At 38.6% G+C, this 12,125-nt stretch overlaps 1 protein-coding gene across 1 annotated transcript in view; it reads left to right on the forward strand.

The window, feature by feature from the left end:
• The first annotated feature begins 1,224 nt into the window (after positions 1–1,224).
• The window catches only part of TACR3 (tachykinin receptor 3), a 30,553-nt gene continuing 19,652 nt past the window's right edge, over positions 1,225–12,125 (forward strand). Inside the window, exon 1 of the mRNA XM_042872108.1 lies at positions 1,225–1,691. Within this exon, the coding sequence (XP_042728042.1) occupies positions 1,225–1,691 (467 nt within the window). The remainder of the gene's footprint in view (positions 1,692–12,125) is intronic.

Below are 12,125 nucleotides of genomic sequence, written 5' to 3' on the forward strand. Positions count from 1 at the left end.
ACAGTTGAAGTCCCTTGCAGTCAACCCTTGCACAAAGCATGCAATCTCTATGCCAGCTATTGCTGACATTAAAAAGAAAACTGACTTCTTACATGTGAAAACACGAACTGTTCCATTTGCTCATTTACCTTTTTCTACCAGTATAGAAATCAGTGAATCTAAAAATCATTTGCTCAAAATAATAATAGTACTAAGCTAAGTGTGAAATAAATGCAAATAAGAAAAATCAAGTCAAAGTATGCTTTGTGGGTTTTTTCTTTTTCTTTTTCTTTTTTTTTTTTTTCCCCAAACACTCAAAGAAAACAAATCACTAGTATCTTACCCATATATAAGTACATCTATATTTAGGGCTGTTTCAACAGTCTCTGCTGAATATGCAAATGGCTCTGCAGGAACCAATATAAACACTGTACAGAAAAAGTAGTCACATTTTAGTTTTATAAGTGTTTTTTGATACTGATTGCATCACAACGAGATGTATTTCTTTAGCTGAAAGAAATTGCTATTACAAACCTGTAGGTAACAGAATGATTAAAAGGAAAGCATGCACAAAATGAAAAGACAGTAGCAGAAAAGCAGATCTGGAAAGAATTTTAATTAAAAAAAAGTCTTGGTCTTTTGGACGTTCAAATAAGCCAGCTAATTAACCTCTGTACAGACAGTGCAAAAAGGCTATTTAAAAAAGATGTGCAATAATGAAAGATAAAGAAAGGCAACATAAAACAAATCTCAACAGAAATGAGAGAAGGATTCATATTCCTCGTGGTGCTCTCCACAGCTCCTGAAAGTGCTGCTGCTGACAATGAATGAAATAAAAGGGGAGGAGAGAAAACAGAGAGAAAGAGGTGTTGTCTTACCAGCCGATGGAGCTTATCACTCCACTCCCTTCATGACGCTGACAACTCCCAAGCCTATAAAACGTGCCTCAGATCCCAGTCCCATTCTCCTTCAGCAAAACCAAAAGCAAGAGGTGGCTGCACAGAGGAGGAATGAGATTCTTTATCCAGAGATAGCTCTTCTGACTCAGCTAGTACAGCATTTCTAACTGTTTGAACAGCACAGCCAAAGCTTTCTCTGACAGCTCTCTCCTTCCCGGTCCTTGCTGTGCTGCCTAACTTTCTTTTTTCCTTCCTTCCTCTTCTTATCTTTTTGGGGGGATTCTGAAGGATAGGGCGGTGGGAGGTGGGAGAGATATTCCCTGAAGAAAGGAGAGCAACATTCGAGATGAATTCTGTCCCCACAGCCAACTGGAATGCAAGCATGAGCAGCAGGTGGAACATGAGCCTTGCTGCAGCAGGAGACCCCTGGGGACAGGCGCTGGAAGTCCCAGCTGGAAATGCTTCTACCCCTCTTGCAGCCAACTTCTCCAACCAGTTTGTGCAGCCCTCCTGGCGCATCGCTTTGTGGTCTCTGGCATATGGTGGTGTGGTGGCAGTGGCCATTTTTGGAAATCTCATTGTCATCTGGATCATCCTGGCTCATAAGCGCATGAGGACCGTGACCAATTACTTCCTGGTGAACCTGGCCTTCTCTGATGCCTCCATGGCTGCTTTCAATACTCTCATCAACTTCATCTATGCACTGCACAGCGAGTGGTACTTTGGAGAGGCTTACTGCCGTTTCCACAACTTCTTCCCCATCACAGCTGTCTTCGCCAGCATCTACTCCATGACAGCGATTGCTGTGGACAGGTGAGAAAAGAGAGATAAAGCACAGGGGTGAGCAATTGAGATCAGACTTCTCTGCTGAAATAAATATTCAGACATAGCAACCATTAAGTGATGAGAGGTAGAGTCCTCAGTTGTTCATCGATTGTACTCTTATGTGCTTCTTCAAGGTCTCTCCGTAACACACTTTTTTTTTCCTCTGTCTTTGGTCTTTCTCCTTCAGCCTTTCATTTGTTTTACTCTCTTGCTTTCTCTTACAACGAACACTCCCTCTCACTCACTCCAGCTGCACTTTGTGCTCCATCTTCTAGTAATAATCCTGTGAGAGCAGTCATTGCTCAGGGTTTTGCTTTCCCCACCTGCAAAAACAACACCTGTTCCTCAGCCAATGCCATCTAATTCATATCAATGAGGAGTTGTAGAGATTCCATGCAAAGGGAGAGCATTTCAAATTTCCCTCCTCTTTGTATTTCTGCAGCTGGCAGAAGCATTTTCCTCCTCCTCAGAAATCACTTCAGGCTCTGTTTTTCATGGCTCTTCTCACAAAAAGAGCTGAGCTGCCTGGTTCCTCCTGATTTTAACTAATGAGACTATTTAGGTTGCCATCTGTGCATACCCAAATCTCAGGTAAGAATATGGATTCAAAGTGCTTGGCTGTTTTTCCTTTTTTCTGATTACTTGTAGCAAAGTAGCATCTGAGACTGAAAGAAAACAGGACAGGGAAAAACTTTACCTTTGTGCTCTTGACAGTAATTGAATAGGACAGTTGTAGTCTCTGTAGAGCACAGGGGGAGATGCAGTTGTCAGATTTCCAGCATAGATGCTTTAATGGATCATTTTTCTCAGAAGGTGCTGTGATTCTCCCATAGGAAATGCTCCTTTCTTTATGATCAATTTCACATGGGCTGTACTGGCAAGCTAACTTAACACATGCTTCAGAAAACCAACACTTTCCTGGATTTTCATTCTGAAAAGCAGCTTGCTTTGTATTTCAAATCTCTCTTCATTATTTTTTTTCCTATTAGCAATGCAGTGAAATTGCTCACAAAACTCTTTTCCATATATATTAAAATCTCGTTATGCATCCTGCATGAATTGATGTGGCACAGCTGCAGCACTTTCAGTAGTTCAGATTTTGTAAGGTGCACTCAATCTTCTTAAGCTTTGGAAATTACTTGATTCCAGGTGAAAACATGGAAATATGTTGTTGCACTGTTCTCGGTGCTTTGGATGATTTGCTGTTGGCTGTACTAGTTGTGGATTTTGGATGGCATTCTCATCCAGATGCTGAGAATATTTGTTCTGTAAAGTTGGAAGTGCAAGAGGAAACTGGAGTCTAAGCAACTCCTCTATCTCTTTGCTCTTCAGATATGTAAAGACAGGAGGAGATCAGAGCTCTTTCCTCCTTCCAGTGATGCATCTTGTTCCCAACTGTTAGTTTCCATAAAGGAGAGGTAGCATAAAACCAGTGATAATGTCTTTAACCAGGCAAGGATTTCTTGCGTTGCCAATTCAGATTAGCTAAACTCACCTCGCTTAAGGTTCTGAGAAGGACAGAATTTTTTAATTGATGCTGTTAATCCTACAGCTGTCCATGTCACCAGACGAGCCAAGTTACTAGGACATTCTGAGGAAGGCTTTTTCATTTTTATGACTAAAATATCCACAGATATATAGTATCAGAACTATCCTGAAAGTTCCTAAATATGCTAAGAAACTGAAAAAAAGAAGGTCAGGATGTTTTATATATGCAGTTCTTTGGGAAAAGGAAGGATTCTTTGCTGCTCCACACTGACTGTTAAAAACACAATAGTCAGATATAAATGCATTGGAATGTTTTCCTTGCTATAACAGTGTGAAACACTTGATGCTCAGTAATGAGTTAGTTCCTGCTGCTGCTCCCTCTAATTCTTTTTTTTGGTCTCAAGAACGCACAAGGGAATCACAGTTCCCCCTTCCTTCAGCCCTCTGGGGGAACAACAGGAACAATGATGACTCTACGATGTTGTTTTAGGTGAGGTCTCTTCGGTACTAAAGGAGCGTGGTTTAAAGCCAACAGAAAAGCAGTCTGTCACTCCTTCCTGATTCACACTGCCATTCTTTTTCTTTTATATCAAATAACATCCGATGTGTTGAGCACCTTTAACCATTTCCTGGCTACCTCTCTGCAGTGTCAAGAGGAAAACTGATAATTATAAGTGAATCCTGAAGAATTTCACTGAATGTGTAGTCTGCCCTAATTGATAGCACAGATTAGTTGGGTGGATAGTTTTTAAAACACTGATTTCTATCTGCTTTCTGCAAAACTTCAACCAGTGCTTCAGACAGGAGACTGTGCTTTAGTTTTAACCCAGTAAACCTATTGTTATATGTTTGTTCATTAAAAAAAAAAAAAAAAAAAAAAAAAAAGGGGGGGGTTAAGCTACTGAGTTTGTTAACTCAGTAAGGAACTGAGTTAAAGAATGGGATCACGTTGGATGATTTTGCAACAGAAACTGTAACATCTCAAAATACTGAAGAGTCATGGTTTGCAACTCACTAAAGATTTCCTCTGTTGATCGTTTTAGACCACATTAACATTCAAGAGAATAAATGAGTCAGTGTAACATTAAGCATCACAGAGCAGAGGTCATGGGCAATACTATTTTCCTTTTCACATCTGATTTTGTGCATGGGGTTTCTGTAGGCCATACTGTCTAAGATGTGTGCACTGTGAAATGACTGAACTGACACGAACTTCTGTGGAGCGGGCAGTTCCAGCTCTAGGGTGTGGTGGCTCTGGAGTTGAGGATGAAAATATGGAAGATTACTATTCCCTTCAATGTATGACCTCCTGGCCATTGAACATGTGTGGATTTATCCATGTTTTTGACCACTCCTTGGTGATCTTTTTCCTCTTTCTTCTGTTCAGGCTGCTTGCAGTGTACTGCAGAATTGCCACAGGCAGCTTTGAACAAGCCAGCTCAAGTGGCAAATGCAGCAGAGATTCTGTACTGCACTGCTTCACATGCATTCTTTTATTCCTGTAGCCTATGCCCAGAGCTGCACAGTACCATGCTCACCTCACTTCCAGCACTCACTACAGTGTCTTTACCACGTGGGAGCAAACCCATAAAACATTCCTAAGATGACCTAAATGGTTCTGGAGGCAAAATGTCCTTGCCTGTGGCCAGTGCACAACCATACAAGGTCATCTGTGTTTACTTTTGTCTGTCCGTGCAATTTGGGATATCCTGATCTGGTCATTGAAAACCTACTATCCCTTCCTAGTAGTTCCTAGCATGCAGGAAATAGTATGCAGGAACTTTTCATGTCCAATCCCAAGGTTGTCTCATTACAGGACCAGTTCTGTGTGTAGACCTACAAATTCTCTGCAGGTATCTGAGGGTTAAGGCAGAAGTTTGGAGCCATAGCGATACAGCATAAAATATCATGCCATCAGTAGAATATTTTTCCTGTTATTAGCATATCTACAGAATGACTTCCTCAATTACTGTTCTCTCAGCAATTCCATAATGCTTCCTTTATTTCATTAAGTTTAACTATTTGTAAAAGCAACTGCTGTGGAATTAAACAAGTGTTCTAACTGTAACAGTGAGTAGTTGCTGATCCGATTCATGTCTTGCAACATCTTCATAGTACATAAACAAACTTCTGCTGTTTGAAGAACTATTACTTAGGTATTCAATTTCTTTACATGCAAAAGCAATTCAAAAGAATGATTTACAGATATGCCAATAGATCATACAAATATAAATACATGAAAATTCTGCATTGCTGCTGCTCAACACAAGGTCAACACTTAGTATCAAAATGGTGTGCTCATATCAAAGGAAAGTCCTAAGTAACTTTTCGTTACAATTTGTTGGGAAAAGAAGGAGAAAGCCACTAATTTGACCTAATATTTTTAAATATCAGATTCCAGTTTCTCTACATGTGGTGTTTACATAATTTTTTTATTTTTTTTTTAATTTGCAGCCTTAGTGAACCATTAATAATGGTTCAGTCCCACAGTTGACTTCAAATCAGAAGCTTATCAAAGAAAATCACCATTTTTCTTAACTCTGTGTGTCAAAGTCCTATTTCAATAATAACTTCATCTTTTCCCCTTTTTTGGTCCATCTGATAGAATGTGCTGCCCTTTTTCTTATTCCACAGAACTGTACTTGCAACTGTATTTTCAGGAGGATTTAGCAATTAAAGGTAGCGCTGAGAGTTAGGTGCAATAGCATTCATTTCTGGTGGCCCATAGTGCTCACACTGCTGAACTCCCATCAAGCCCCAGATTAACTCAGCCTTTACTAATAAAACACTGGGTAGTTAGAGAATCTCTGTTTCAGACTATGACTGAGTCCTGCCACAGTCCCCCCTCCCTTCTGGTTATCCTTCGCACTTCTTTTTAATAAGCTTCCTTAAGCCTTGTCTACTTTGTTGTTCTCCTTTTAGATGCTCCATAGAGGAGAGGAGTCATTAAAGTTGTCCAAATGTTTATTTTATGTGTACAGCAGTTATCTTCTACTATTATTGCATAGGCTTCCCTTGTAGCCTAATTTCCTGTGGCATGTCAGCATTATTACTGTGCATTAGCTGAGTGTGTAACCCCAAAGTTTACCTTTTCAGAGTCACACTTGGAGCTTTAAACCACAACATCCTATACTGTTTACAAATACATTTGTTTTACCTGATTTGATTTTAAACTATATTTTAAATAAAGTGTTATTACTCCTCTTGTATACTCTAATCTCTTTTTTTAATGAACCGTAATATTACAATGCTATGTTCCTAATCCCCAGTTTCCTAGTTCTAGTATGCTTATTTCACCAACATCCTTATGTAAACTTGTCACTCTTGTTTCCCACTCTATTTCTTAGACTTCCAGTATATCTGCAGAAGTACACATATTCATAGGTCAGTTTTCTACCTTTCAGTAACATTTCTCAATTACTGATTGTTATCAATAATTCCTCTACATAGTCACAGGTATTCTAACTGTCTTCTATAACAAGCTTGTATAACAAGGTATAAACACACAATCCACTTGGAACACAGAGGGTCTGACCCCACATTGTGGTCCATGGTATTAGCATCAGCACATGCCATGTACACCAGTGCATATATTGGTAAGAGAACTTGAATATGGCCATGGTATCAAGTTTTTTGGACTTAGCTCCCCACTACGCAGTAAAAAACTATATTGCCCAGCAGGCTGCCACTGCCTGCACAGAGCTCAGCCCTAACAGAACTGCAGCCTTTGGCCTCTCACTTCTTGCAAACTCCATCTCAAATGATTTTCATGTACAGAGACAAGAAAACAGAATTTGCACTGAAGATCAGGGAGGGAGAGATCAACACAGAAGTGAGAAAAACAAAAGTAAGATTAGTTTCTTTACAGCTTTCTTGTGCTTTACAAGTGGTATTCCCTTCAGCTTCCCCCTTATATCTAGGAACATGTTCACTCAAAGAGATGAGTGAAATGAGCTTGTGTAACCTCACTAGTCTGTTTTTTGTATGTTTCGGTTTGCATAATCATTTTTTTTCACATTTGATTGTTGATTAGCTTTATCTCCCTCTGATATCTCATAACTGTACAGAAAACACCATCTGCTTTTTCCCTAGTCTAAAGCTCAACACAGCTTTTTTTTCCCAAACCAATGGATCACTTTATAGCATTGTATCAGCCTTGATCAAGACATACAGATCAATATATATATATATAGAAAAATGCAAAGATAAGCTCTGAAAATTATCATCATTATTTCTATTTTTACTATTACTATGTTGCCAATCAAATAGGATCCAAATGGGAAATCCCTTCTCCATATTCTGTGTTCCAAAAATGTATATTTCACAATGAATCATGAGATATTTCTGGATTCCAGTAACTAGCCTGCTCTCTAAAAACATTAGTCCTGGGAAATTGAGAGAAAATGGTGAGCAGAAGAGCATTAAGTGATCAAAAATCGAGAAGTGAACCATAAAGGACTTCGTTTTGAAATGTCATTTCTAAGTTCACCACATGGCCTGGGGTCCTGAAATGATTTTCTTAGTTTGATGACTTTCTTTCTTTCTTTCTGAGAAAAGAGGTGAAATGTTCTGCAGAATATCCTGATCCAATAAGCTACAGGATTCAGACTGTCAGAGATGAGAAAAATAACTCATTTCTTGTTGTTGTATAAGCTGATAGTGATCTAGCAACTATAGAGAATCCTAGGATTCTTTGTAAAAAATATTGTCAGTCACATTGCTAATATCATACTGAGACAGTCTGGGAATAAATATAGGCATCACTGTTGTTTTTTTTTAATTATTATTATTTTTGCATTGAGTAAGTACTTCACTTGACAAGCTGTTTTCAAAAGATGGAATGAAAACAATGAGGCTCATGAGCCTACGAGTAAAAGCGACACTTAGAGCAGCAACTAACTAACCCAGGTCTTTGCATCCAAAGCGTGAACAAACATCTGACAAGTTCAAATTGTATGTTCAAGTGAACAAGTTCATTTCAGACAACGTCCCAGACTTCAATACATTTTCTCAGTGCTCTTATCCATAGCTTAATAGGAAACTATTAAAAGATGCATTTGTAGTTTACAAAAGAATATAGTCGGCAACGCTTTTCCATATAAGTTGAGGGCTTGGTTTTTAGTGTTGAGGGTTTTTTTTTCCTTGATTATTATCATCTACAGGCATGCATTTCTGATTTATTCTCCAAATAAGACACAAATTTCTATCATTTACAATATTTGTGTCTAGCTAAAACTAAGTTATTTCAGAACAAATGCAGCTTACTAGACAAAAGTAAAAGTAATGTAAAGTAAATGTAAAGTAAAAATGTAAAGTAAACCTCACATTTGGGTAAAGTTTATCATTGGCCTCTAAATCAATTCTAGGCATGAGAAAGAAATTACCTGAGGATAATTTTTGCTGGCCACCTGCAAAGCCCCTGATTTTGATGGGATCAGTGAATGATTTGCATTTCCCCTTTGGTATTAGCCAGCAGAAGTCATCTTAATGTAAAGCAGAAAGCTTCTTATCACAAAGAACTTACATTCATGCACAAGCAGCTGTAATAGGTCTGTGTTTTGTGAAGGAAGACTTCTTTTTCATACCTTCCACTGAAATAAAACTTTAGTGCATAATAAATGATTATTCAGTACCAAACTGCTATAGTCAGTTAATGATCCAACGTGTAAACTAACTACTTATGATCTGACATTGTGAACTGTCAGACCTATAACTGGGGAAGGAGTAAACTATCTATCTCAATATTTGCCCTAGGTATTTATCCTAGCAAGAAAAAAAAAAAAAGCCATTCAGGTAGCAGTGTCAGAAATGTAGGCAAGAACAGAATGGGTTGTAGGCTGTGCAGATGGAGCAGATTTTTTAGACTTTGCATAGGGATTGGTCCTAGATAGCCATCTGGACTCACTCCAAAGAACAGGAGAAACAGAAGCCATTCTGTCAGGGGAAGTGGGTCCACCTATTTATGAGACAGACCAAAGAAAATGGTTAGCTCGTCTCTATTAATATGGATAAATATAGCACACCTTTTGTAAAATCAACAACACAGTTACAAAAATCTAGCACAGTGCAGACAACTGAAATGTTTCTCAAGTGGAAAACACTGCATAATTTATGAGAATTCAGCCATACTGTGAAATTTCAATATTTCTGTTTTAAATTGTCTGATAAGAGGTGGTGAAAAGCAAAGCTCTGGACATCCTGATTTAACAAACCCAAACCAAGTCAGCCATTCCCTAAGAGTAGCACATGTGCCTTTGGGTAAATCAATGCCAACTCATCCCCTCAGGGAACAAGCACTGACCTCTCAACTGCACAGTGTATTTGTTTTCCTATCACACTGTCATATGCTCTTTCTTTATGCTGTTCATTTCAAGGTGAAAACTGCGTAATAGCAGTTTTTAATCTACTGTGCCCACCTTAGAGAGACATTTAATTGGATTTTTCACATCTATGTTTTAAGGAAGGGGCAGGGAATCATCACAATTTCCCTAACAAAATCTCTTAATTACCACCTGATCCCATCCATACTAGGAGACAAAGTTTCAAAACCAGCTTCTATTTTCAGGGAGTAACAGCATCTGTGTATTCATGAAGGAAGTGCTCTCGGCTTTCTGCAGCTGACAAGACACTTATATGCAAGCATTATGATTTTCTCTCAGCCTCTTCCTTTGTTCAACCCCAATTTCCCATTATAATTTGGCCCTGAATTGATTACTTTTTTCTCCATTTGATTTTATAAACACACTGTAAACAGGTGAAACAAATCACTTAGGATAATTAAAGGGTTCCAACTGTGCCTCCAGATGGGCATCTGTAGGATCCAATTTTCAACACAGCTTTTTTCAAATGTCCTAAGTATTTTTGCAACAATTTTCTAAATAATGTGTTAAAAGATGAAGATTTTCCTGCCTGTATTAACCAATGCATACCGTTTTACAGAAAAGCTAAGTTAGGATTTGCTATTGTCAGAACAATGAGACATAAACTCAGGACACTTTTATCAGAGAGCTACAAGATTAACTGTCGCTATAAACAGTGACTTAAAGAGTTCACCACTGTTATTCAAATGAGGATTGTCTCTGTTATGGTTTCAGAGAAAACAAGGTGTTCTTTTTATTATTATTATTTGATGAATCTAAGAAACAAGTATCAAGCAGTAAACTGTGGACTGGCTAAATTGAGCAGATCAGAAGGAAACTTGATCTATTATAACCTCAGCAGATAAGAAAACAGTCTGAGAAAGCACTGCAGCAAGCACATCATGATGAGCCAGCTAGTATATTTTGCAGCCTGACTGATTCTCATTATGTTCAATGGAATGACTCTTGCTGACTTCCATAGTAATTAGCTAGGGACAAAGACTAACACAAGTCACAGTTGGAAGAAAGAAATGTCAGGGGGATATACTGTGATCACAGCAAACTGAACATTATATGCTAGTGATTCTAGTGCCACCTAAAAATTCTTTACAACAGTTATGTACACTCAGAATGCAGTTCAAATATTGAATAATTCACATTCTTGCGGGTGTTGGCTTCAATCTCTACCTGTACATTTTTACATCCTTAGATTTCTACAAGTGCACATTCTGTTTTATAAGTGCCTTGCAAGTGTTAGTGTCTATGTTGGATAGGGCACTCATGGCTTTTGCTTGTTGTGATAAACAAGTAAGTCTTCTCAGTTTACATGTACTTCAGATTTGGCCTTCTCTCTTCGTTGTGTGGAACAAGCTATCTGTGGCATCATCACCAACTCCTCCTGGATGGAGAAAGCATCAGAAGTCCAATCCTGAAACTGAAGACCTCAGTGAGAGTTCAGAGCCTTTGTTTGGCAGGGAGTCCCATTTCTCGAGCCCAGGGACTGACTGAACAACAGACATCCAATAACCACTAAGTGAATTGGCAAAGCACCCCGCTGAATCATGTTTGTGTGGCTACACAACTTGTTTCACCAGTGCAACAAGTTGCTTTAGTCATCATAAATCTTCTTTCAGCTCAAGTGCCTATCATCTTAAGTGTCTTTTCCCAATCCAAGTTCTTTTTTTCTCTGCTTACTAATCTTCTTTCATTCTTATTTCACTTCATTCTTATACATTAGTGTTCAGGAGCCTCTTCCCAAACTCAATTACTTGGCTTCTTCTCCAGATCTTGTATGTAGCATTCTCCCTTTTATTCCTGGCCTACTCACACAGTGCTCTTTCTAGTAGATCTTAAGCAATACCTTTCACTTCAGTTTGATGTTCCCTCTTTTAACTAGCATTTTGTCATAAAAAACACATGTAACTATGCAGACTATGGAAGTAAGCCTTAATGACATAGCTACACCAAGGAAAAAGCCATGGGTAATTGGACATTAGAGGTGTAATGTCCTGCACCATGCACACACGTTACACTGCACTCAGTCTCCTTACCTTCACTGATTTTCTGAGCAATAACCATGGCAATAAGCATGGCACCTGTAGCTTGTAGGTTGTAGCTAGCAGGAGCTCTCGTTCCTGATGGAAACACTCAGGATAAAAAGGACAGGGTACAAAGGCAAGTGACACTTAAAAAACAACTACCACTCCTTTAGAAGATGAACACCTAACAACCCTTAGTACCAGTAATGGTAAGGCAACATCATCAGCCAACAAAACTAAGGGCAAGAGTGGCAAAGCCTCCTTCACAAATGACAGCTAAGAGTGTGGAAAGGATTTCTGGTATCCTTTGGTTACCAATCTCTACAGATTAATATCTAGAGATGGCTACTGAGATGGTTTTCAAATTGTAACTGTAGTTGTACCTTTTTCACTGTCCTTGTTTACAGCAGTGATGGCTTCCCTAGAAAAATACTACCAAACTTGTATGACAAAATTTGAAGGAGTGTAACAATTGTAGTTACAAAGCAATAGCTCAGCATGTTAATTAAGCAATTTTGTTTCTAAGAAAAGCAACT

This window comes from Lagopus leucura, unplaced genomic scaffold (assembly GCF_019238085.1).
Source record: "Lagopus leucura isolate 7727_CA_CO unplaced genomic scaffold, USGS_WTPT01 Super-Scaffold_100004, whole genome shotgun sequence".
NCBI classification, from domain to species: domain Eukaryota; kingdom Metazoa; phylum Chordata; class Aves; order Galliformes; family Phasianidae; genus Lagopus; species Lagopus leucura.